This window comes from Neovison vison, chromosome 2 (assembly GCF_020171115.1).
Source record: "Neovison vison isolate M4711 chromosome 2, ASM_NN_V1, whole genome shotgun sequence".
Classification (NCBI taxonomy): domain Eukaryota; kingdom Metazoa; phylum Chordata; class Mammalia; order Carnivora; family Mustelidae; genus Neogale; species Neogale vison.
In genome coordinates, this window is record NC_058092.1 from 208,961,123 (window position 1) to 208,988,672 (window position 27,550).

Sequence of the window (27,550 nt, forward strand, 5' to 3'; positions counted from 1 at the left end):
CCGGGTGATCGCCCATGCAGGCCTACGCATGCGCATACTCACACAGCACGCACGCGTTACGTTACATCACGTCACGTTACAGTACGTTCCTTGACTGTGAAGAACACCCTGGCAGGGCTGGTCTGAGCCGCCTGTCAGCTGACTCTGAATGCGAGCCTTCTAGAAGACCCCTGGGACAGTGCACGGAGAGGGAGGAAAAGGAGCTTGGAGCACTGTTCTGTGGTGGGGTTCCCCATGGCCAAGGCTCCTTCAGCCTGAAATCTCCCTGGCCAGCACCCCTCAGCCCAAGGAGGGGAGGGCTGCTGGAGGGAGGGGTGGGGGTTGGGCCCTGGTGGGTGGGACCTTGGTCGGGGCCTCTCACTCCTCCCGGAAGGCTGAGAGCTTGAAAGTATTTACACTCTTTAGGGAAAAGAATATATTCACTCCGGCTGAGAAACAGATTTCTAATAGGGGATGTAGAGTCTTCTGAGAAGGGGTTGCAGGGAATTAGAACACAAGGGCGGATGGATCGTGGCCCTCACATAAGGGGAGGGCCTCACCCTCTAGCCTCTCAACCCTCCCTGCTCCGCTGGCGAACCTGATACTAAACTTGGGGCCACCGGGGACTCCCTCTTTGTGAGAAGTGGAACCTCGGGAGCTGAGCGCTCCTCTCCTACGGTACCCCAGGGAGGGAGGGAGGAAGGAACAGGGGAAGGCCTCCCTCTCCTTCTTTGTCAGGAGTCAGTTTCCAGTAGAAGTAAAGAACATGCTGGTAGGAAATGTTCCCATCTACAGCCAGAGCCCGAAACTTCAAAGGAATTTTCAAAGCAGGAAAGAAGTTACCGAAAGGGAAATGGGGGGCAACAAGGAAAGAAACAGTAGAACATAGAGCCCCAAAACAGCCCAGGCTAGAGAGTAGGAAGCAACATCAGGGAGTGTGTGTGTGTGTGTGTGTGTGTGACAACGGTGCCCTGCAGCAGCGCAGAAGGGAAGTGCCTAAATAAGCCCTGCAGCAGCGCAGAAGGGAAGTGCCTAAATAAGCAGACAGCAACATTTTATTCCAGGCATGCCTTCCCAAATGCCTTGCAAGATTCAAAGCAAACCCCTCCCAAGGATGGCCCATTGTCTAGGACCAGACAGTGTGGCAGAAGTGCAAACACAGCTTACAATTATTAGAAAGACAGTTTTGTGGATTTTGGTGGGAGGTGGCTATTTTTGCAAATTTAACTTTAAAGAAAGGCTTGTGAATATTTTAATAGCTCACTCTTCAAATGTACATAATTCAAATTTACAAGAAAGGCTACTGTAATGCACTAATTTATGTAAGTTTCATTAAAAAGCAGAATTGTGTTTTCCTCAGCTGGTGATTAGATCACCCTAGGGCAACATTTGCCACCTTCCCCAGAGGGTCTCCCGGACATCAGTGCTTCCCTCTCAGTCCCCTCCAAATGCTGTGTTCTTCCTAATAGCGTTCCTGGGGGAGCCACTGAAGGGCTAGAGTTCCCTCTTTTGAGGTCAGAAAAGGATCCCCTTCAACGTTTGGCTGAACCGAAACAATGTCTCTTGGAGGGCTGCAGAAGAAATGCAAAGCATTCCTTATAACAAAATGAACGGAACCAGTAGTGCTCAAACTGTGGTCCCTGGACTAGCAGCACCCTGGGAACGTGTTAGAGATGCAGAATCTCGTCCTCCCTCCTTCCCTCCACTGAATGACCCTGGGCACAGAGTCTGTGCTACAAACTCTGCTGTGACAAACTGTCCAAATGCTTCTGATGATAAAATTCGAGAACGTCTGACCTAAGGACAACAAATCACATACCCTAATAGCTATGATTGAATTCTTTCAAGGTTATTTGGGTTTTTAGTTGACACTCAGATTTAGCATTTATTACTGCCATCTCCCTGCCTGTCCCCCGAGCAGACAAATTGGGGCATCGCTGGGCACATCTTAGAATCACTTCCTTTCTTTCTGACTCAGGAGCAGTAGGTGAAATAACTATCACTAACATTATGCCACTCTCCAAGGCAGACAGAGTGACAGTCTTTGTCCTCAAAGGGATAAGGCAAGTTTCTGAGCACTGACTTGTAATTCAGAAGTAAGGAGAAGGGTTCTGGGGAGCTTTGGCCTAATTGCTAAATTCCTCTGCAGCAGAGAGAGGATAATAACCCACTTCCTGGCTTCCTCTCCCAGTGTGGTCAAGTGGACTCATACAGCAAGGACAAAACATGGCCACGTTCTGCTCAAATCTGTGAAGCTTCTGTTGAGATCATTAAGAGCCCAGTATAAAACGGTAGACCCTATCCACCAGGGAGTCTTCCTGATGTCTTTCTGTTTGTTTTCAGGGATTACTTTTATACTGTGACCTTGTGGAGTCGACATTTGAAAAGTTGAAGTTGCCTAGCAGGAAGGTGGATGCTTTAGATCATTTTCAAAAATGCTTTCTGATTTTAAAATTGCACCATCAGAGAGTGGACAGTGGCAAGTGCAGCCAGCAGGAGGGGAAGACCTGGAAGGCCATCCGCGTGGACCTGGTCATGTGCCCCTACGAGCGCCGTGCCTTTGCCCTGCTGGGCTGGACTGGCTCGCGGGTAAGTGCTATATGGGTCCAAAAGATATGGGCTGGGTCTGCAGGGGTCCAGGAGAGAGACCGCGGCAGTGGAGGCAGGGTAACAGGGAGGAGTGCCCAGAAACCTCCAGATCCGGGCATTCTACCTGCATGCAGTCAAGTGAGACTAATTAATTTAGAACAGTATGGCCCCGGGCTGGCAGCTGCTCACCTGGAGATGTGTAAATAACCCCCCCATCTCCCACCCCCCATCCCACCATCCCTATCCAAGCTCCCGAATCAGAAACTTTGGGGATGGCGCCCAGGAATCTGTGTTTGAAAAAAGCCCTGCACATATTTCATATTTCTGATGTAGCTAGAGTGTGAGGACCAATGCAGAGAAAGCAGCAAGGTGGCTGAGCGTACAGGTTTGGCTTCTCCCAGAGCTGGTCACGAAGCACTGCTCTCCCTCCTACCAGCTGGGGGATCTCTAATGAGTTCCCTGTGTCCTTGAAGACTTGGTTTTTCCATCAGGTCCTAGGGACCTCAACCACCTCTTGCTGAGGGGCTGCCGGGATAGGTGAGATGAAGCTGGCAAAGCCCTCAGTACCACGTGGGCCACGTGGTCAGTGCTGGCCAAGTGGCAGCTCTCACTCCCACCATGTATTATTCACAACAGTGGTGCCCCGATTTGATTCTCATCAGCTTGAGCTCCCCACTCTGATGTAAGCACCCCTCCCTTCTATCAGTGTCCCAGGGTAGCTAGCTATGACTTTGGTGACGTGTGCCTTTAGAGGGTTTTGTGTAGATGAATGACATAACACAGATTAATTGTCCTCAACCTTGAGTTAAGTGCCCAGTGCCTTTGCTTGAGCTGCAATTGTTTCAACAGAGGGTCTCGGTCCTAGAATTTCTTACTCTCACCAGAAATATTGGCTGACGTTTACATTCATGAAAGCTGGAAAAACTGATGGAACAATATATCATAAATGCAGCTTGTTGACCTGAATCTTTGGGAACACAGAGTCTGTTGAGAAAGGGGAGAGTTCCAAAAGGAAGTTCAAGGTTACACAAGGTCAGGCCACTTAGGAATCACTAGCAGAAATGGTTTCCTCTTGTCCATTTTGTTTGAAGATGGGTGTAGGGGTACCTGGGTGGCTCAGTGGGTTAAAGCCTCTGTCTTCAGCTCAGGTCATGATCCCAGGGTCCTGGGATCAAGCCCTGTGTCGGGCTTTCTGCTTAGCAGGGAGCCTGCTTCCTCCTCTCTCTGCCTGCTTCTCTGCCTACTTGTGATCTCTGTCTGTCAAATAAATAAATAAAATCTTAAAAAAAAAAAAGTTTTGAAGATGGGTGTATTTCCAGCACACTCTAGTCTCTTCTCTCAGAATCCTTGAAATTACTGCTATTAGTTCTGCAGGTGTTGATAGAACACTAAGCTTTTCGCTGGGCCACTTTAAATGATTTAACCTTTTTAAGCCCCAATTGTGCCATCTCTGTGGTGAGTAACAGTGGTGCCCACCTCCAGTGTCACCATTTGGGTTAAATGAGAGGCTGCATGAGTTTAAATGTGGCATGCGCCCAGCATATGGTAGCTACTTATGTTTTTATCTTTATGCCCTATTTATGCAGTCACTAAACATAGTGTGTTTTGTCTCCAGGTTGATACCTGTTGGTGGGCGACCAGAATTAGTTCTAGTCTAAAATTCTATAGGTGAGAAATTCATTTTCACCTTTTTACCCAGAGGTTTCAGAGCCTATGAATTATTCTCCACACATTTCATCTATTAATCTCACCTTAATTTGGCGCCTACAAATGTGAACGGTGCCCTTGAGAGTTTTGCAGTACACAACTTGCACAGCTGTATGCAGCAGCTCTGGATCCATCTCTGAAGTCTGTTGTGACCAATGACACAGCAAGCCTGATACCATTACCCCTCCTCAGTGTCCAGCCTTTCTTTATCTGAAACACAAGACATTGTCCTTGCCATGCCTGTTTCACAGGGTCATTGTGAGAAACTAAAGAGGCTTTAAAGCAAAAGGCAGAACTGTCTCAGGTAAAGTGCCTGAGCTTTGGGATGCAGGAGTCTAGGTCCTAGCTCTATCATTGGTTGTGTGGTGACGTAAATGACTTAAGCTCTCTAGGCGTCCTTTCTTCATCTGAAAAACAGGCTAATAACAGCTCTAGCCTTACAGGATTGTAATGAGCATTTAACGAGACATTGCCCTCATCTCAGCACAATTCTGAGTCCAACTGTGTACTTAAAACTGTTCCCTTTGAGGTACTTAAAGAGTCTTTCAGACTCTTGTAGAAGTTGTTAAATATTAACAGCAAAAGAGCACATCAGAAAATTAATATAAAGCAAGAAGTCAGCCCAGTGCCTGGCATAAGGTAAACTCTCCAGAAATATTAAGAAGGATATCATTGCCTGGTTTATAGCCATGGCCATCCTGACTGGTCCTCACCCAGTACAGCTGAGTGATCCCGTTATAAATCAGATCAGGTTACTCCCCTGTCCAAAACCTTGCAGAGACTCCCCATTTAATTCAGAGTAAATGTGGAAGGTCCTATAGTGGCTCGTAAGACCCTGCAGGATCCTCTCACCCTCTTAATGCCTCTGAACTCCTACTGCTCTCAGGGGCCAGGCTTACTTCTCGCTAAGGCTGTGTTCTAGCTGTTCGTCTGCCCAGAAAGCTCTCCCCCCAGAGTCTACTTGGCTAACTCCTTCATGTTTTTCAATTCCTTGCTCAAAACCCCACCTTCTCAGTGAAGCCTGCCTTTACCTTTCAGCATATCCTGTAATTTATTTATTCCGTTCTTGTGTCTTTTCTGTGTCCTCTGTTCAAATCCAAGCTCCACCAGGGTAGACGTGTTATGGTCTAAGCACAGAGAGCATACCTGGCACATAGCAGATGCTCGCTAAATACGTGTTCAGTAAATATTATTATTCTCCAAATAAAAGACATCATTTCTTACAGCCTATGGGGAAATGTTCTGAGGTTTTAGCAGAGGAGTCCAGGAATACCTCTGTCAACACACATAACTAGGGAGCTGAGGACAGTCTCTCACTGTCCTCATTATCTCCATCCTCCCCAACCTTTCCCAACACATTGTGAGCAGCTATTGCTCTAAATCCTGGGGGCGGCAGCAGGGGTGGGGCCATGAAGATAGTGTCCCAGGGCTGGGAGGAAGCTCAGTGCCAAACAACACCGTCATATTTTCACAGACCAGCAGCTGCTGCATCCAGAATCTGCTTCACCCTGTTTGTCCACAACCCTGGCTCCCCCTGTGGCACATTATCAAAGACTTCTGTTTGGAAAGTCTGTTTTCTTACACATGGCGTGGTGATGGGGAAGGTCCCCACAGCAGCCAGCTTTCCTAAAGTAGGAGATGGCTCCTCCCACTAGAGGGCGCCATTATTCCACGCTTTCCTCCTCTCACAGGGGAGGATCAACATTTCTAGATCTGTGCTGCTCTCAGGTAAAACAACATGAATGGCAACTGCCCTCTATCTCAGGTTTCAGCTTTCACTCCCTGCAGCCTTAGAGCCCACCCTTGACCATGGGACATGCTATTCTGGGACAAGTGGCTCAAACCATCAGTTTTACAGAATCTCATCTGAGAGACTGTTTGAGAGGGAACCTTACTTACTCACTTCCTTCATCCTCCTGTTCAACAAATCAAGATCAGAGAAGCTGGGTGACTTGCCAAAAGATGCACAGCCAAATAGGTACAAAATCCAGGCTGTAATCTGGGTCTCCTGACTCCTCATCCTCTCTTACTATAGTGATATTCCAAAACAAAACTACTATTCATCCAGCATTTACTTGGGGCCAGCTATTATCCTGGAGACAACCCTCCCAACATTTATTTACTCATTTGACAAACATTTGCTGCACATCTTCTATGTGCCAGGCACTATTAGAGAAGAGAATGAGGTCATGAACAAGCCAGGCTTCTATTTTCAGGGAGCTTACATTATGGTGTGGAGGGACAATCACAGAGCTCTGTCATCACAGAACCTTGCTCCCAGGGAGAAAATTGCTTTGAGAATGTTTAGTGGAGATAAATAGATATCTCACTGTAGAGAGTTAGATATCTCTAAACACATAATATCAAAGACATTCTAGGCTCGATAGTCATTTATTTTAATTATATCTCATCCAGCAGTTTGAGAGAGACCTCCGACGTTATGCCTCGCATGAGCGCAAGATGATCCTGGATAACCATGCGTTATATGACAAGACCAAGGTAGAGTTGTCTACCCAAGATGGGCTTCTTTGATCATCATCCCAATGGTTAGCTCTCTGAGCAATTTTCGTGAACTGATTTTAGTGTCCAGGTTCCATTTCCTTTGCCCTGAGTGTCCTGTTCTCCCAGATCACAGTTGAGGACAGCTAGAAGATTCCTGATGGGAGCATGCTCCCCACCTGGCCTGGAATGTACCTCAAGGGCTTTGGGCTCAAAGATGATGAGCTTGTTGGGCCCTGAGAACCAGTTCAGCAGTGAACATTAGCTGAGTTTGGTGTATCTTTGTATCTTTAGTGAATAATTCCAAAGGAAACCAATCATAAATACCACTCAAGTACCCCTTAAGTGCAATGGGCAGTAGCATTTTAAGTTATCACATAGGTCATTAATGAGAGCACTGCAAGAGAGAGAGCAACAGAGCTGCCCTGAGATGTAGACAAGCAGTCAGCTGGGCTCACTCCCCAGCTATGGAACTCACTCGGTATGCTAGATGTACACTGGTCATGATCCAAATTCATGCCTCAGCAAAATGAAAAATTACTCTATGAATTACAAAGAGTTAAATATTCATCTGTTAAATCTACATGCCAAAGTCTACTGTTTTTACAGTGGTCAAGGACACTAAACTAAGCTCAGAGGGGAATAAGACACAAAATAACTAAAAGTAATGATCTTGACACTCTAGGAGCTTACAGGCCAGCTGAGCTGTATTATTTAGAAGCTATCTCAGTTAAAAGTCAGAAACCCACTCCAAGATGGCACAGCAAAAAAAGGGTGCTTGGCTTATAATTGCAGCATCTGGGAGCAATACTGACTTCAGGTGTGGCTGCATCCAGCTGCTAATGCAGGTTTCCCTCAGTGTTGGTTTCCTTCTCAGGCATGGTCTTCCCACGATTCCCATCCTTCCAGCCTGACAGAGAAGAACCTCTTTCCTAATAGTTCTGGCAAGAGTCCTAGTTGATATTCACTGGCCAGGCCTAGGCTGTGTGCCCAACCTTGAACCCTTTACTGTGGCTCTGATTGGTCAGGCTTGGATCACGCTGAGATGGAATTAGTTCCACACCTGGTCCTCGTGGACTGAGAGGAGGGAGTGGTGGTTTTCCAAAGAAAAGTCAAAGTGATGCTGTCAGATGAGAGGACTGTAGATTGGCAGGAAAGCCTCACCTGTCAAGCATGTGAGTGGAGGCACATTCACATAACACAATTTAAGAATACTTACAAATGAACACATTCTAAATAGTCTAACATAACGGAGTATATCTTACATGCCCTACGCTGTGCTATAGGCAAGAAGGAATGACAGAGAAGTGGTGCTTGGTCTAAAAGAGATCATGGACTGGAAGCCTGGTGGGGTTTGGGGTGGGGCAGGTGAGGAAGGCCAGAGGGAGAACCCAACATATACAGGTATCCTATAATTGCTTCTTGCTTCTCCTCATTACCTGGGACAGGAGTGCCTCATTTTGGCTGCACCTGAGAATTACCCAGAGCCTTTAAATAGACTGGTCATAGGACCTCTTCTGAGATTCTCATTTTACTGGACCGGGGTGTGGCTCAGGCTTCAATGTTTTTTTAGAAGTCTCATCAGGTGGTCCTAATGAACAACAGTAGTTAAGAACTACAGATCCATAGAAAAAATACCAACTGCTTGTAACTAAATATGTAAAGTTGTCAAAACTTTACCTTAATCTATGAAATATCATATTTTGGGGTTAGAAAATATAAAAATTACAGAAGTCAGTTAAGATCTAAAGAAAAGAAGCCAGTTAGATGACGTTTTATACTCAGAAGCAGGGAATTATGTTTTGGTAACAATTCATTCTGCCAAGACAATTTACAAGTAAAACTCACTATGTCAGCATCAAGATGTTTAAAAATATCTAAATGCACATATTTCTTTTTATACTTTCAGAAAATATTTCTCAAAGCAGAAAGTGAAGAAGAAATTTTTGCACATCTGGGATTGGATTACATTGAACCATGGGAAAGAAATGCCTAGAAAAAGTTGTCAACTTTTTTTCAGCCTTTTTTTTTTTTTAGGTTAAGTAGATTATGCTTCATATTATCGTAAAGATGCCTTAGAAAAATATGAGATTCTTTAAGCCTTATTGAAATACAGATTGCCTTTAGAAATAGTTTTGAAAACATGATAAGGTAGCACCTGGCAATGGGTTATGCTCTAGTAGGCCATTTGTATGACTGGGGCTTAGAATTCACAGTGCATTTTTCCATAGAAATGATATTGAAATGGGTGGCTTATTTCCAGAGAAGCTCATCAAAACCCACTTTGCCCACAGGGTAGCTGAGATACTGTATATTTGGAATAAAAACAGAAGGAAACAAGAGATGGTGGAGTCTTCTTTTTCACTCAAATACCATAAAATATTCTAAACAAAAATGTAACAAAATGAAAGAATGAAGAGTTGAAGATTTATCTTGAGGAGAGAAACAGTTTTAATGAGAAGATCAGAGATTCCAGAAGGGGTTCTAGGTCCCTTCTGGAGCTTTTGGAGGATGGGGTCTTAACTCTAGACTCACTGCGCTCAGGTCAGAGTCTGCTCCTCTGATCACAGTGGAGCTGTGCTCTAGGTGTCCTAGTACAAGGCCACACACAGGATGTATTCCCACTGCTTTCACTCAGAAGTGCAGTTTCCTAAATGCCAAAGGAATATCTTCCCTGTTTTCTGTCTCTGAGTCTCTCTCTGGATCTTAGTGGCCCTTTCTCTCTCAGGGAGATGCTCTTTCTTGATCTTTTCATCTTAGGACACCCAGGGTAAGGGAAGCAGCTTTGAAAGCACATGTTGGTAGGTGGCAGTAATTCATCGGATTTGTGTACTTAGTTATTTGAAGAAGAGGGGACATGTTCATGAGCAATCAGAGGCCCTGAGTGAGAAGGAAGTGCCTCCACGGCATATAAAAGTGGAGTTGGTGGATGGATCCTGAGACACTATGGACCCAAGTTCTTCCATTAGGAGACCCTGCTTGTTCACTAGCAGTGGTCCTCCCTGCATGAGGGAACCAGGACTCCTGGAAGCCATGGTGAAGGCCTGACCTGAGCCAGCTACGGCCGTTCACAGACTTTCCTCAGATGGCAAGCAAATTGCTACTTAGCCCACCCTTCTGATTCTGTGTTCATTCACTCATGAGTCTTCTTGCTCTCTTTTCCTGGAGAGTGCAGTGGAGGCCTTTCTTTCCACTCCCACAAGTAGATATAGCCTTCATTTCTAATAATCTCTTGGAACAACGCTTGCTTTCACTCCACCTTGTTTTCCCTCAAAAGATGCGCGCGCGCGCGCGCACACACACACACACACACACACAGAGTCTGTTGTAGAATCACCTTCCTTAAGTACTGTCTGATCACAGACACAAATGGGAGCAATGAATCGTCCAGCTATGTGCTACCCTTGTGGTCAGGGAACAGATGTCTCCACATGATTTCTACCTTGAGACATTCAGAAATAAGAAATTGCTTCCTCTCATACATCCCCTTTATGTTTTATTTATAGCCCAACTTGCACCATACTAGCCCTGGCAATCCTTCCCATGGAAGCCAGGTGTGATGGGTTTCAGGGTTTTGTTTTTTGTTTGTTTGTTTGTTTGTTTGTTTTTGTTTTTTGAGAAAAAAGATGATAAAGCAAGACACACAGAAATCAAACCCTTTCCCCAAAATCATAAAGGAAAGCATAGGACAAGACTAAAATCCACAGGCTCCTTCTGGACCTCACTTGGTGATTCACTGCTTATTAAACAACAAGATCTGAGTGTTGGAATGAACCCTTAGCTCTGTCACCTACAGAGACAAACCAACCCAAAAGTTTTCCAGATCTTCAAAGGAAATTTGGATTGGTTAAGAAGCAGCTTGGCATCTCTTATCACTCTGAGCACAACTCCCTGGGTTTTCAGCTCTGTTCCAGCTCTAGATTCTGCTCCTTGATCGAACTGTATCATTCCAGGCTCAACCTGGGCATAAGCCACCACAGTCCCCTCCTTCTCTCCATTTCAACAGTGGGACGGTAAGTGTCAGGCATGGGCTCCTCGCTTCCTGCTACAGTCTTCACATATACATGGGCTCCTTCTGCTCCCATCAGATTCTTCTCATGTGTGGGTGACCTCCTAGGATTCTTGAGAAAACAAACAGGTTTTTCAAAAATAGAGCAAAGACTTCTGCTTCTGACCCAAATGGGGCAACAGCAACCAGATTACCCTCCCACCTGAAATAACCAAAATCAGAAAAAAACCAAAAAATTAAAACAATAGTTTTCAAGATGCTGGACATCAGGCAAGGAAGGATATAATTCTTGAGAGACAGAGAACGAATGAGAGGAGGTCTACAATTGCCAAGTTCAATGTCTTGGCAGATTTTTTCTGGCCACTCAACTCTCTTCTGTTTAACCTTAGCTTGGTGTTCCTTTTTCATTCCTTTTACCTTTAATCTATTAGTTCTTTATATTTAAAGTGAGTTTTTGCAGGCAGCATACAGTTGGATCTTGTTTTTATATCCAAACTGATAAAAAAAATTTTTTTTATTTTTATATCTCTACCTCTTAGTTGGGGTAGTTAGACCATTTATAGTTAATGAAGTCATGGTTGGGTTTAAATGTACTATCTTCCTATTTGTTTTCTGTTTGTTCTGTCTATTTATTACTACTTTTAAAATTTTTTTCTGCTTTCTTCCATAAAGATTTTAGGAGCATCTTATAGAGGTCCATGAAAAAAAATCTTTTGGGATTTATATTGGAGTTACATTTATCATATAGATTGCTTTGAGGTTGTTTGACATCTTTATGCTCTTCAGTCTTCATATCCAGGAGCTTGGTATATAACTCCCATTATTTAGGTCTTATTTAATATATTTTACTGAAGTTTTATTATTCTCTACAAAGGGGTTACAGCTTTCCTTAGACTTATTCTTTAGCATTCTACTTATTTTTATTACCACTACAAAGTGGTATTTTTTAAAATTACTTTTTCTAGGTGATTGTTATTGATTTTTAGAATACAAAGTACTTTATCATATCCAGGAAACTTGTTAAAATCTCTCCTTAATTTTAATAATTTATCTGTAGATAAATTTGACTTTTCTATTTGGATAATCATATCATCTGCAAATAATAATAGTTTTGTTTCTTCTTTCCCATTTTTATACTTTCTTCTTCTTTTTCTTTGTATTTTAATCTGTACTGAGGTATAATTGACAAACAAGATTATAAGATGCTTAAAGAATATGATGTGATTTTTTAATATACATACACATTGTGAAAGGATTTCCCTTATTGAGTTAATTTCTACTTCTTTTTCTTAATCTACTGCATTGACTAGGACCTGAAGTACAGTATTGAATGGAATTCTATTCTGTATTGAATTGAGCATCCTTGTTTCTGATCTTAAAGAGAATTCATTTGACCTTTAAGTATGATGTTTGCTGTAACTTTTAAAAAAAAAAAAGTCTTCTTTCCAGTTAACTCCTTATTCTATTTTCAACTTGCTAAGAGTTCACATCACAAATGGCTGTTTAATTTTTTTAGACTCTCTTCTCCTATTGAGATGGTCACACAATTTTCCTGTTTTAATTTGTCAGTGAAATAAATAATATTAAATTGATTTTCTAATATTACATCAACCTTGAATTCCTATCCAGCCAATAAAAATATAGTGAGAATCTCCTTTGTGCCCAAGCTTCATTGGGTTGGCTCTTTTCCACATGAGTCCACATTGTACTTCTTCCATACATGGAAGGTTTAAAAACCCTTAGCTTTCATGTATTAATGACATACAGTGATTAATGACATACAGTGATTAAAGAAAAGGTTTATTTGAGAGAGAGACAGAGAGCACAGTGGGGAGGGAGAGACGGAGACAGAGAGAGAGAATCTCAAGCAGACTCTCCGATGAGCCTGGAGCCCAGTGTGGGGCTTGATCTTATGACCAACCCTGAGATCATGACTTGAGCCCAAATCAAGAGTTGGACACTTAACCAACTGAGCCACCCAGGCACCGCGTTGATACACAGAGATTTTAACCAAGAGTGCTTACCTCAGCAATCTTGGGATTGTCATAGATTTCTGAAATTTCACATGGCCTCTCAATTTCCTAAGTTGATAAAAAGAATTTAAAAAATGAAAAAGAAATGAAGGGTCACAGCATTTCCCTATGACAATGATTAAAATCAATGGTTCTTAAACCTGCATGCACATAAGAATCACTAGAACACTTTAAAAATAAAGTAACCAAACGGATAATAACCATCCCCCCAAAAAAATCCATAAATGAGAGATACCACTGTAAGTTAACTTCAGAAATAATCCAGGATTAACAGTGGAGAGAAGTGTGTAGGAGTAGAGATCAAACAAGATTGGCCACATTTTGATAATTGGGTTCATTATACTATTCTCTCTATTATAGTAGACATTTAAAATCCCTCATGCCACAGCCCTTTTGTTCAGAGATACTAATTTAATTGGTTTTGGTGATTGGTATTTGTAGTTATAGTATTAGTATTGGTAGCCTCCTAGATGCATGTTAAAGTGCACCAAAGGTTAAGAAACTATGATTTAAATAAATGACACCACCACCAACCACAATACACCTTACTGTGTTTAAATTTAACAGCTTGTCAACACATCTGTACAACCATGATCTCAGTCCATCCTCACAACCTCCTAAAATAGGGAGGGTATTTTTTATGACTTCTGTTTTGGAGTAGAACTAACCAAGGCCCAGAAAATGTGAAGTCACTTGTTCAGAGTCACATAAGTCATAAGTGGCAGAACCAGGTGTAGAGGCCAGGTGGTCTGTCTCCCGTTAATGCTTATCAGTGTTGAGAACAAACAGGACTGTTCACAGAGGATGGAATTAGAACCCAGAGTCCACACAACACGGTTGTATTACAACCACAGAAACTTCTTGGGTATTGTCTGGGTGGCCTTTGAATTCTGAGCCTGGTCTCCAGAGCAAACCAGCATTTGGAGGGGTGGGGTGGGGTTGGTAGATTCCCTGGGGGCTGATGTGTGTTCTGATATAGAAAAAGGGCAAAGATAAACAGAGCCTATACCTACCATAGACCCCTCAGCAGCTGTTTGTCTCCTACCTTTCCTGAGATTGTCCCCACTCTCTTTACTAAGCTTAGGCCCTTCTGTCCTTGACTTCAGAAAACAGACCCACAGTACAGGTGTGCATTTGCCATGGCAACACCTGTCCCTCTCCACAGTTACTTTCTGCCACCCCAAATACCATCCTTATTGCCACAGATTTCCTAAAGTGAAGGTTGGGTGACAGATCAGCTCTGCCCGGAGAATAGTATCATGAGTCTGAGATAGAAATTGAGGGGCAGGAACATCCCCCATCATGTCCCCCAGGAAACAGATGCGGATCCTGACACCCTCAGCCCAAAGCAAGTTCACTGAAATACTGACTCCTGCCAACACAACCAGACCCAAAGGAGCTTGCTCATCACCTCAGAGGAATCATTGCTGCTTCTTCTTCGGCGGATCAGCATGAATAGTAGGGACACCAGCAGGGCTGTGGCCACCAGGGATGGGATGCCTGCAGCTAATCCAAGCGAGGGCCCACAATCCTGCCATACAGAGAAGGGCAGAGCTTTATTCTCCAAGAATAAAGGGAAAGTTAGGTTGATTAAAAATAAAACAAAACAAAAACCTGTATAGCCTCTAAGTGTCATATACAAAATCAAAAGATTAATAAAATAATGTAGAAAAAGGTGTTTGCAATATACATGACAAATGACTCATGTCATAGGACTTTATTTATATAGTTTAAATCAATGGGAAAAGGATGATAATCCAGGAGGAAAAATGGGCAAAGGATATGAACAGGTCATTCCTACAAACTGAAATACAGATGTCTCATCAACATAGTGAAAGCTGAGAAACAATTCAAAATGATTAGATACTATTTTAACCTATCAGTTTGGCAAAAAGTAAAAAGCTATATCCCACATCATTTTGATGTAAATGTATACATTTATTTGCACTACATGCATTAAGCAATTAATTTCAGATTACCTGGAAATATCAAAGATAATCTGCAGAATCCCTATAAATGCTCAACTCTCGTATGTAACATACCTACAAAGAAGTACACAAATCATAAATATACAGCTGGACGACTTGACATGTGGAACCCACGTAGCTAACCAGCACACAGATGAAGACTGGTAGGGACCCCAGAAGCTGTCCCTATACTCCCAGTAAAGGCATGTGTGGCCACTATCCTGAATTCTGTCACTGTAGATTAGTTTTGTTTTTGTTTTCCAGGATCACCTAGATGGCCATGAAAAATATGTATGGTTTTATGTCTAGCTTTTTCTGCTTAACACTTTGGGAAAATTGCTTGTGATTTCTGCATGCTTGCCCTCATTTTTGAGCTGAGTTGGTTGTAAGAATAATTGTTGAGCCAGATTCTGTGTTTGGTGACAGTTCACATATTTGAACTTTACTCCTCGAAACAAAGATAGGAAATGCCTAGAGCATTATTATTCCCATTTTACAAGTGACCAAACCGAGGCTCTATGTGACATACTTACTGCTTCTTTCCCACTTGTAGCAGGTGGGGAGGAAGTCTGTGTGGGAAAAAAAAATACGTCTTAAAAAAATAAAACCACACAATGCACATTATACAAACAGCCCACCCAAGGTTAAGCTGTAATGCCTAAATGCCCTAACTGGAAGATCCAGGGTCCGTGCTCTTCACCGCTGGGCTACACTGCCATCCGTGACCCAGTTTTTGTACTTGATAGTTCGGTATGGCTCAGTAGAGACTGACTTGCATATGTATCCTTGTTCCAACCCCCCCCTGCAGATAGGCTCTGATGAGCCCCGTATTCCCCTCTCACCTACTTCACTGGGCACTGGCCTTCTAGTCATTCAGCTGCACCAAAAGAGAAGGGTTATTTATTATTTTTTTCTAAGTTTCATTTATTTATTTGAGAGAGAGAGCGAGAGAGAGCACACAAGCAAGCAGGGAGAGGGACAGAGGGAGAGAGAGAATCCTGAAGCAGGGTCCCTGCTGAGTGTGGAGCCTGACTCAGGCCTCAATCTCAGAAGGCTGAGATCATGATGGAAGCTGAAATCAAGAGCAGGCCCCTCCCACCTCCTGAGCCACCCAGGTGTCCCCAAGGGAAGGGATATGTAATAGAACATAACTGCCAGATAGGGTGACCAACCATCCAGAGAACTGGCCCAGGATACAGGATGTGCACTGCTAACACCAGACAGTCCCAAACTGGGATGGCTGGTTGCCCTACATAGGTCCAAAGGGGGAGGGGACAGTTCTCAGAGAAATGGGCTATGAACAGAGAAGGCCTTACACACAGTGATGACTAGCATTTACAGGCTCCCCTCTCGCTCTCCCTCACCTCCGCGTTCCCAAGCTTCTCTGAGTTACTCTCACAGGGTAGGCCAAACCAGAATAAGACAGAACCTGAGGTCTCTACAGACCTAAGTTCAAGCAGCCAGGGGGAATGTTCCAGCTGGGACCATATCAAGGGTTTTGACAGGTACAGAGAGGGCTGGGGGTTGGGGGGAGTTGTGTGAGGGCAACAGTGAGGCAGGGCCCTACTGGGAGGGCAGAGTGGGTGGGACAGAGATCCAGGGCGGCCAGTAGTGGGCGCCAGAGGCCGGCAGTGAGTCAGGAGGTGACCCCTTTCCGCGGCTCTCCAGGACTATGCCCACCCCCCCACCCCCCCCACCCCCCCCACCCCCCCACCCCCCCCACCCCCCCCACCCCCCCCCCCCCGGCTACGGTAGAAAGGATGGCTGGCTCACGCATCCTCTTACCAGGTAGATTCAGTTTATTCTCTTTGAAGAACAATGTAACTTATCAGAAAAATTTGGCACGGCCAAACGTACTGAAAAACCAGGCGGGGAAAATGCCCGTCTCAATCATAACAACACTGCGGGTCGGAGAACAGCCCCCCGCTGTATTCTCTGCACGCAACGTGGGCACAGAAGACAGAAGATTCGCTGTGGACGGAAACTATATGCCCTCCTCAACTCATAGTCTCTGTCGGACTTGGAGGTAAATGTTGTACTCAAGAGCCATAAACCGTTCATTCTTGTTGACCCAACAACGCCCCTTCTAGAACACAGACTAAGGAAATCACCTTAAATGCAGACAAGGATTTAGCTGTAACTCTATTAATCACCAAATGACTCTTGACTGTGGCTAATCGATTAAAGAAATAGTTCACTTGAACGAATATCATGTGACCATTCTCAGTTATGGTTAAAAGGGCTGATGGAAAATATTCATCATAAAGTCTATATAAAATCACATGCAGAGTAAGAACACGTGGTGCAAGAGACAACAAATGTCAAAATATATGTAAAGTCAGAATATACGTAAACTCAAGCAGGACTAGAAGGAGCGACACCAATGTTTTCTACTGATCGGAATTTAGATGTTGTGATTTTTTTTCCTATTTTACTTTCAAAATGTTTGTGATTTTTGTAATTGAAGAACTTTGTCTCAACACCTCTCCCCACAACTTCTTGTAAGGGTCTGAAAACCTGCAGTTCATCCCTCAGCTTGAGGTCCACGTGAGGGAGCTCTGCCCGCCTCTCCTCACCCCTGCAGGCACCTGGGTCCACTTGCCCAGTGACGGGGAGCCCGCAGCACTTACCGTGTTGGCCAGCAGCGTGAAGTTCAGTGAGAAACTCTGGAAGAGAGAAGGAAACATTAATGCTCCGGGAATGGTCAGTTGGTCAGGAGACTGACCCCACTACTGGCCGTCACCCACCCTGGTGGGTCTCAGGAAAATTCACCAGTTCCACAGGATCAATCAAACCCCCACCTCTGCTCCCAATCCTGGCCCCTCTCCCCTTCTCAGAACCCAAGCAGGGTCCCGTAAAGGAGCCAGCCAGTGATTGCCTGATGGGTCCCAGCCCAGAGGGCAGCAAAGACCACATTAGAAATTCAGCAAAGGGCTGAAAGTTTTGTTTTTCCCCCAGAACTCTTTTGAGGGAAGGAATGGTGTGAGCTTAGAAGTAGTTGGTACTTTCCGCTTGGGTAAGAAGTAAAGGCCACGAGGGGCAAGTTCTGACAAGAACACCTGCTCCAAACCCCCTCCCCAGGAGAGAGGGTGTGAGCAGCACAAGGCTTATGTGCCTGCTGGGTCGGAGACAAAGCTTCCAGGCCGGGACAGAGCTGCTTAGGACAACAGAGGAGAGAGTCACGTTCTGTTCCCTCCCCTCACTCAGCACCCAGCCTCAGCTCTCCCCCAGATATGGAGTCAATATCAAGATCGTGAGCTTCGGCTCGGGTCATGATCTCAGGGTCCTGGGATCGAGTCCCGCATCGGGCTCTCTGCTCGGCAGGGAGCCTGCTTCCTCCTCTCTCTCTCTGCCTGCCTCTCTGCCTACTTGTGATCTCTCTCTGTCAAATAAATAAATAAAATCTTAAAAAAAAAAAAAAAAAAAAAAAGATCGCGAGCTCCATGGGACACCAAATTGTTAGCTTCTGCAGAGCTTCCACGGGCTCCTTCTTCTTCCCCGTCCCCATCTTCTGTCACTGGAGTTTGGGCTAGCCCATGCCAGTCTTTCCAGGCTGCTCTTCCCTGACAACAAGATAGACACTCTTCTAGGACAATGTTAGAGCAAAAGGAATATCTGGGCCACCTTAGGTTCGGGGCTTCTTACTCAAGGGACTCAACCGCTGCCCTTTGCACTAACACCAACCAAGCCCACAGATGCTGCAAGGACACTTGGTGGCTACTGTATGGGACACAGCTGCCCAGAGCCTTATCTCATCAGTGAATACTGGGTACTGATGTCAGCAAGCCCAAGACAAAGCTTCCTTTGGGGGGACAGCAGAAGGAGAAGAGCAGCAACAAATGGGCCATTGCATGTGCTGTTTATCAATATTGGGATGACGAAGATTTTGGCCAATTTCAGAAAGACATTCATATTTTGTAGAAATAACGCTCCAGTGCTCTCGTGGAGAGAAAAACATCACATCAGTTTGGGTGGGGAGAATCCGAGGCAGTGTCCTTTAGAGAGACTGCCAGGAGGGGTGAGGCAGCCCAGGGCTTGGAGTCACCTGAGGTGGATCCCAGTCCAGACTCAGTCACTTAGGAATTGTGTGGTCTTGGAAAAGTGAGTCAGAGTCTCTGGTCTCCATTCCCTCACAGCAAATCTATCTTCCCAGGCTTCAAACAGGGATAATGTCAACCTGCCCTGCCCAGAAGCCCAAAGGGAAAAACATCATTGATAGCTCCTTCTGAACTGTAAAATCCACGGTGGGGGTGGGGGGGTTGTCACATGATGTCATGTTCTTCATGGTCTGGCCAGCACGGAGAAAGGCACAAAGAAGCCACTGAGAAGTTCTCATGGATGGAATTGCGTGCCTAGATGAGCAACATTCCGAGTACTGGAAGTTGCTACATTTCTTGCTAGTCTACCCGCTATATAATATCTACATAATGGTTCTAAAGGCACCTGAGGACCTCAGTGGCCAAGTGTCCCTCATTATGAGCTTCCCATTCATGAGGGGAAGGAGGGAGAGGCAGGGTAATTACTCACTGTTATTGAGGGGATGCTGTGGGTCAGACCCCGCATGCACAACCACCCTGTGAAAGAAACCCCGTCATCCCTACCTCATGGGTGTGGGGACTGAGAGCAAGAGAGGTTGCTGGTAAGTGGTCTGGGTCTGGTTAGATCACGGATCTTCCTAACTCCAACGCCGAAATTCAACTCCTTTTCGTAATCTCTTTAATAAAAAAACTCCCAGAAGCCTGTTCTAACTCAGCAAACTTCATTTGATTGAGTCACACCCAAATACGTGTCACAAGCCAGGAAGGAAATCAGAAAATTTCCAGTGCAACTTTTGAGTGTCTAACCATTGCTGATCTGTGACGGTAGGCGGACTGAGCAGATGAGGACAAAGGCAGGGATGACACCCCCTGCTTCACCCAGGAAATGAAGTTAGCCGAAACATCTACTTAGCACCCTTGCTGTTTGTAGGGTTTTAAACACAAAACCTTAATAGTAAAATAAATGGTGAGAGCAGCAAATATTAGATGAGAATTGTTTTAATGATTAGTATTTTGCATATAGGAAAATAATTTTTTAAAAAATCCCAAGCCCCCTGAAGTCCTAACACTGATGGTTCAGTCATATTTGCATGAGATGTGAGCTTTCAATGCCTGGGAGTCATTTCTTATAGCGAGAAGGGAAGGTTAGGGTGAGAAAAGATGCTAGCCTACTCACCATTTCTGACGGCCTCCCAAGAACCTTCTCCAGCAACACCCTCGGCGAGCTCCTTTCTTAGTGTTGCTGGCTTGTGCTTCCCATTTGTAGGAGCAACAGCCTGGGAGAGCCAGGGTGGTGGGGCAAAGGGGTGGCCCCATGGGAGCTCTGGCCATTTATGGGCAGGGGAGTAGCCGAGTCGTCTGCCCATCCCGCAGGGAGATGGTGTCCTGCTTCAAGGCCACTGTGGATGGCCCCATCACCCATCCCCTTTGTTTTCTTTTTCTCCTCTTACTTTCCAGGCTCCTTCCTCAGCTACACCCCCATCTCAGCAAAGAACCCACGGCTGGCTCGAGAGCTCAGTGGCTTCTGCGGCCAGCAGCCCTTTAGAATACAATGGGATCCCCACTCTGAGGCTGGCCGCTCCCTCCCCCTCGTGGACCGCTGTCCCTGCAGCCATGGTAGAGTGTGCCAACGGTGTCAACACAGAGGTTGGCCGCGTGACAGGTGTTGGAGCCTGCTCTGTGTCCGGGGCAGGGGCTGTGGCTGCCCCAGCAAACATACTCCCTGGTCTGTGAGCGGCCTGGCGGCATGTCTGGCCTCACCCCCTTTCTGTTCTCACATTTTGAGTGGGGACCCTCACAGAGCTGGAGGAAGCCACTGACAAGGACGGCTTTCTAGTTTTTATGAGGCCATTGTTAGGAGTTTTTTTCTTTAAAACAGTGAAGGAACTGGAGTCCCATGCCAACAAAACAACAGAATTCCAACCGATAAATCTGATCACTTAAATGAATGCATTCATCATGGTTTAACAAATCTTTCTTTCTTTCTTTTTTTTTTTTTTTTACAGATTTTATTTATTTATTTATTTATTTGACAGACAGCGAGAGAGGGAATGGGAGAGGGAGAAGCAGCCTTCCTGCCCACCAAGCAGGGAGCCCGATGCTGGGCTTGATCCCAGGACCCTGGCATCATGACCACGGGCACAGCCCGGAAGGAGGCCTGGAAGGAGTTCCTGAGGCAGCATAAACCAGGGGAGTGCCCTCGGAAGGAATAAGGCAGCGTGAGTTACATGCGTGGAGTTTAAGAAACAAAACAAACGAAGGAAAAAAGAGACAAATTGAAAAAAACAGCCTTAACGCTTGAGAAGAAACTGGTGGTTACCGGAGGGGAGTTGGGGGAGGGGTGACACTGGTGACGGGGATTCAGAACACACTTATCCCGAGAAGAACTGAGTCATGTACAGAATCACTGAATTGCTACATTGTACTATAACAGGGCATGTTAACTGTACTGCAAACAGACAGAATGTCTTAACAACAACAACGACAAGGGACAGACTGAGCTGGGGCCTGACCGGTGAGCATGGCAGGGCACAGAGAGACTTCTGTTGTGGGGTGGTGACATGGCTTTCAGGAGTCAAAGTGGGAGCAGAGCAGGAGCTAGGTGATGTTGGCGCAGATGACCTGGCTTCCCTGGGAAGCCTGGATGACAAGGGCCGCGTGGCTGGCCACGGGCCGGTGAGCGCTGGTGGAGGCCGCCCTGGGACGGGGGACAGTGGAAATGGAGAGCAGTGAATGGGTTTGTGACTTCCTGTGGAGCTAGAGGCAGTCAGATTTGACAGCGGAGCAAAATGTGCAGAAGGAAGCTGACGCCCCGATTTGGGGCTCGGTTCACAGAGGGCACGGGACCCTGTGTGTTCAGGCAGGTGATATTGGAAAATGGATTTGGGGCGCAGGGATCCAGGCTTGAGGAGACCGGACCGAGCAAGACCCACATGGCTGCTGCTTCACGGGGCTTTCAGGTCCCAAGACTCCACAGGGACACCTCCGCTGACGTCCTGGTGTCTGGATATCATGGAGACAACAGTTCAGACAGGCCTGTGTTTAACCCCTTAGCTGCCATTATGGAAGCTTCGTGGTCTTAGGCAAGTAAAGTAACTTCTTCCAGTCTCAGTCTCAATCTGTAAAGTGGGGCTAATAAGGTTTACAATGACCAGGCTAGTGAAATCAGTACAACTGGAACAGGGTGTGCCTCTAACTTCACTTGGTGGGCATTGACTCCCACCTGGACCAGAGAGCTGCACCGAGGGACTCTAGTTCATGGTCCCCGCCTTCTATGGCTAGGCTGTCTATGGTGGGTAAGGCCAGTGAGGTCCTTTTTGACTCTTTGTCAAAATTGTCAACATCCACTGACCATATCCCTCCTTCTAATTGCTCCTTTAGGAGAATTGCTAAGACCTCTAGTCGGTGGTGCACTGGCCAAGTGTCCAGGCCAGTTGTGGTTCTTGGGTCACAGGCATCCAATGGACTGTGATTAACTTAAGAAGAAGGGGGCTTTATTGGCCTGGTAGAGCAGAGCTCACAGAAAGAAGAGAAGCCAGGGAAGGAGGCTCTGGGAAGGCGGAGCGAGGGTGCTCCTCAGGCTTCCACAGCAGAGACCCTCCACCGTCTCCTCAGGTTTTCTTCCCAGGGAAAATGAGCTCCAACACATCTCAGCCCTTTTGCCCCATGATCAAAATTTTGCCCCTTAATCAAAACTTCAATTCCAGGAAGATGATCTGATTGGTCTGGCTTGGGTCATGTGCCCCAGGAGGCCACTCCCTCCCACTGAAACTAGGTGGTTGGTTTGGCCAAAGGAACATGGCACCATTACTCAAAACACGAGGGAATGGATGAGATGAGTGGAGCTCATCTCCTCCTCTGGCAGTGTTAGGCCTGGGAATTATCTTCTCAGAAACTGTAGAAGGCATGTCCTTTTGTGGGTGAGAGATCATGGCCACCGAAGCTGAGACGCTCTCATCATTTGTATCCTCACATAGAATGGTTTGCCAGGCAATAACTGGTTAGTTATTCCTGGAACATTCTGAATGATAAATGGCCTTACTCTTGATTGTTTAAAATCTGTATCTAAAACATCAGTAAGGAAATAGCGATGAAGTAAAATGTCAAAACACACAGAAAGATTCTGGTCATGTCTCTATCTATGAATGTCACATGTGAGAGTCATTAATGTGGCCCACCAGATGCTTCTATTTCATCTCATTCTTGACTCCCAGCTGAGAGTAGCTGTATGGGCTGCTCTGGCCAAGGACACGGGAGTGGAAGCGACGTGGCCCTCGCTGGCAGTGGTCAAAGACAGTGCGTGATCTGTCAGTTTCCCTCGGCCAGAGAAATCAGCAAAGCTCCGGGTAGCAGCGGCCCCATCAACCCATCCTGACCAAGGGTAATGTGGAAGAGCTTCCAGATGCCAGAAATGCACATGTAGTAAGAACAAGAAGTCAGCCTTTCCGGTGTAATTCCTGATATCGGGGGGTTGCTTGCCTGAACTACCTTACCCTGACTGATCCATCAAGCATTCATACCCCTGTCCCATGGGGGCTCATCCTTGAGGTACTGGTAACAGCAAGAAAGAAAGTCCTAAAACCTTGACCCTCCACACACAGCACAAAACAGTTGCGAAAGAGTTCTGCATTTGGATTGTTTTGCATTAAGATCAAGTTGAGTGGGACGCCTGGGTGGCTCAGTCGGTTAAGTGTCTGCGTTTGGCTCAGGCCATGATCCCGGGGTCCTGGGATCGAGTCCCACATTGGGCTCTCTGCTCAGCGGGGAGCTTGCTTCTCCCTCTGCCGCCCCACACCCGCCTGCTCGTGCTCGCTCTAGTTCTCGCTCTCTCTCTCCCTCTCTGACAAATAAATACATAAAATCTTAAAAAAAAAAAAAAAGACGAGGTTGAGTGTTTAAAAAAAAAAAAAACACAGTTCCTTATCACCATTCCCTGATAGGACCCGCAAAATCCTAAACACACCCCCACGGTCTCCTCAACTGGTCAACCTGAGAAGACTGTCCTTGATTCGATGGAACTTCTGTCCTTGGGTTAAAAATGAGCCTGTATCACAGGAAATAAGTGAGATACAGATTTGCTGTATTTGACGAGGACTTCTTCCAAGGACTACTTATAAGGGTTCTCCTTGGGGGATAACAAAGTGCCCCAGGATTCCACAAGCTGGTGTCGTGACCAGCCCTAGGCCTGAGTGGGGCATAGGAGTGGCTGCCAGAGCCCAGAAAGAGAGAGAGAGAGAGAGAGAGACAAATTATAGGAGGTCTGACCTTTAGTTTTAGATGCCAGCTGTGGTCCTCAGGCACAGAGGCAGGTGGAGATGAGTAGAAAGAGGTGCTGAGGGACAAATGGGTGGAGTCTACCACCTCAAGCTCGGTCACCATAGCAACCAGTCCACAACAAGCATGCTGTCAGATTTCCAACTTGTTTGGATTCAAGAATGGGCATGACTTTGAAACTGTCTTCAGCTTTGCTCATGACTTTCTGGGTCCAATAGGAAGCTCTGTTCTGGACCAGGCACTGGGTACTCACCAGAGAGTAGAAAACCAATGAGAAGATGACCCCTTTTTCTATCCTCAAGTCTAGTGGCATTAGAGGAAGTTATTGCCAAGAGGACCACTCTTGTCTGGACTAGTGATACAAACCCAGGACACATCCATAAATCCACATTCTTTAATGAAACAATTCTTTCTAGACAGATATGTTAGCTCCCTTCCACTTTCTCTTTGAAACTAACAGTTCATGAAATGCAAAATTAAACAAAATAAAAAGTACAACATATTTATAGATAGCACTCTAAACAGTTTTTCTTTTTTAAAAAGAAACCTTTTAGGCATTTGAGATTATTTTTCAGAAGTCCAATCTACCAAGGAAACTTGAAAAACAAGGAAGCCGAAGCCAAGGGAACATTTGTTCGAAAACTGAACAACAATACTGCAAGTTATTTGAGACTCTTCGATTGGACCAGATCAGTGGCAAATCCCCATGAGAATTCGCTAGTTACTAGGGTTTTACAAACAATTTATACAGGCTGAGGGTTTCATGAGTAAGACAAAACTTAAGGAAAATGGTTTTAGAGTGAATCAGTACACAGACTCCTCGTGTCCGTTTGGAGAAACTCCACAAGCTAACGTTAGTTCCAGACCCTCACCCTGCCCTGGAATTCAGGCTCTAGCTTCTGCCAGACCAGATCACACCAGAACTGGACCAGGCCGATGACCTGGACTCCAAGTATTTCATCAGGTTACCAAGGTAATTCTGTGAACATGACATCCCCAAGGCCTAGCACCCAATTATAGGACAAAGCAGGTTAGTACAAGGTCCCCTGAGAGGACCTTCAGCAGTGGGCCTGGGTTTTCCTGCCGAGGGGACCTTCTGTTCCCAAGCCAAGGCATTAGTCCCCGAGTGAGCTTCCCGGGCTGGCCGGCCCCAGCTGAATCAGGGCTTGTCTTGTCTGATGTTACTCACAGAAGGCCTCACTAAACGTTTTCATAAGCGTCCCATTGTTTGAAGCTGGCCAAGTTGGGTGTTTTTGAAAATATTCCTACTACAGAGATAAAAATAAGTACCATTGTTTCACGAGGGTGGCCAACCTTGAGGCAGAGCCAACTCCGTTTCTGACTCTCTCCCACTTTTCCATAGAATTCGTTGATTTTATTCAGATGTCTAAAATGTTAGAAAGACAGGATTTTTCTGTCGCTGGAGCAAGACCTCTCGTAACCACCCATGTATTCTGGTTTCAGCTTCAATGTGGGCAGATTCGATGAGACAAAGTAAAACCCCAGGAAATACAATACTCTGAGAGCTGGGATCCACCTTAGCGGGCAGGTGGGACCACAAGACCAGGGGCTCCCGCGGCTGAGCCCGAGTGCCGCCGGGGCAGGGCCTGGGAGGTGTCTGGATGTGAGAACACGGACCGAATCTCCATCCAGGGCCCAGAGAGGGACTGGGGAACGACATGCATAAAACGCAGGGCTGCTCCAGGAGGGCCCGCACGGTGAAGCTACGGTCAGCGGGTCGGCACTGGTCACACTGCGTCGATTAAGGCTCTGACAGCTGGTCCTTTACATACATACATATATACACACATATATTATTATTATTAATAATAATATTTTGAATTTTTCTCTGTTTTAAGGAAAAAAATATTTCCATGCATTTCTTCTACCTTTCTTTGTATTATCCTTTGTTTTACTCCCAGACATCATTTTAATTAGACCGAGTCCTCTGAGGGCACATTCTGATCTTCAAAAAATATAACTTTTAAGCTTTCACAAATACTTCATTTACAATGACGTCATATCATCCCAGAGGAATTCTGGTGCTCGGGAGCTATCTCGGGTCTCACACGGGAAACACTCTCGTGTGCCGTCCTGTGTTCAATACCAACCCCACAGGACTTAGAGTTATGTAAACATTATTTAAAAATTATTCCAACATAAATACTCTTTTAAAGCTAACATACCACAGCTTTTAGCTCATAATGCCCATAGATGCCTTAATGAAATGCCATTCAAAACTACCTCACTGCTTAAAAGTACACATGGAGGTTCTAAAATTATGTAAACAACATCCTCTACACTTCCTCTAGAACAAGTGCCAAGTGTGGTGAATTCTGATTGCAAGCTGGGGGTTGAGTACCAGTTGGCCTGAGCGAAGTTACCCACGCACTCCGCAGCCTGACTGGTGACAGGAAGTTAGTCGCAGGTTGACTGTTCCCACAGATGATGCATGAGTCCTACATGACTTACAATTCTGTTTTCAACAGTGTTTGCCCCACGGGGACCTGAACTCGTCCTTCATGGGCTGTCTTTGCACGTCTTGCAAACGCAGTTTGAATCCGTTGTCTAGAAGTCAAGGTCAACCACAGCAAGTGTCTCCAACTCTGGAGGAGGAAATGGTCTTCCAAGTCCATGGTGGGGGTCTTCTGAAGTCAGCCAGGAGGGGTGTCAGGAGAAGCCAGGGTGTTTTCTTCTCAGCACACTGGGGAGTCTCACCAGCAGATATGTTGTTAGAGTTCACAGTGGCTGCCTTAGCCTCCCAAGGGGGAAGCCCGAAGTGGCAAGGAGAGCCAATGACCCAGAGGGAAGGCTTGGGGTCTACCAGTGTGGTGAAAGTGATGCTCACAATCCAGGTCCCTCTGTGCACTGCCTCCTGCAAGTTCTTTTCCAGGCCTGAGATCTATATTCTCAGGGTTCCTGGTTGACATGTCCCTGGCAGACAGAAAGCGAAAGTCTCCAGCCAAAGCTGTGAGTCACAAAACAGCCATGGCCCAGCATTTATCCTCACTGCTCAGTGTAGACAGAAGACAGCCTGAGTCTCCAGGACACAGTCACATTGCCTGGCACCTGGCAAAGCATGTCTAGAAATAGAGGCATGACCAATCCAAGGGCAGGCATCTTGCCCCACAGGAGAAAGGGACAGGAGAATGAGTATGACCAGGCATAGCTTGAGTGGCAGGTGATTTCAAAACCTTAATCGTCTCTCAAAGTCCATGATTGATAACATTATGACCAGAATCAAAGAAACATCTTCCCTCCTCCTTCTTGGCTGAACCTTACCAGATACATACCTCCAAGACTAGATTTTTAGTTCTTGTTTGAGAAGAAAAACAACAACAACAACAACAAAAAAAAACAACAAAAAACACAACTCTACACTGGTTTAGGGCAGATTCACAAGGTGCTATTGTCATAAAACACATTCTCGGTTCCCGTCTTTTATGGACATTGACG

The 27,550-nt window shown here is 45.7% G+C and overlaps 2 protein-coding genes across 2 annotated transcripts in view; one reads left to right on the top strand and one right to left on the bottom strand.

The window, feature by feature from the left end:
* Positions 1-10,165, top strand: part of DNTT (DNA nucleotidylexotransferase) — a 31,880-nt gene extending 21,715 nt beyond the window's left edge. Inside the window, exons 9-11 of the mRNA XM_044240224.1 lie at positions 2,323-2,568; positions 6,691-6,774; positions 8,684-10,165. Of these exons, the coding sequence (XP_044096159.1) occupies positions 2,323-2,568; positions 6,691-6,774; positions 8,684-8,770 (417 nt within the window). The 3' untranslated portion in view covers positions 8,771-10,165. The remainder of the gene's footprint in view (positions 1-2,322; positions 2,569-6,690; positions 6,775-8,683) is intronic.
* Positions 10,166-10,253: 88 nt separating this feature from the next.
* On the bottom strand, positions 10,254-20,358 carry OPALIN (oligodendrocytic myelin paranodal and inner loop protein). The gene is made up of 6 exons (XM_044240225.1): positions 19,998-20,358; positions 17,414-17,449; positions 15,317-15,352; positions 14,228-14,347; positions 12,808-12,864; positions 10,254-10,895 (listed from the first exon to the last, which is right to left on the bottom strand). The coding sequence occupies exons 1-6, from the start codon at positions 19,998-20,000 to the stop codon at positions 10,719-10,721; spliced, it is 429 nt and encodes a 142-aa protein (XP_044096160.1). The 5' UTR covers positions 20,001-20,358; the 3' UTR covers positions 10,254-10,718.
* Positions 20,359-27,550: the final 7,192 nt, after the last annotated feature.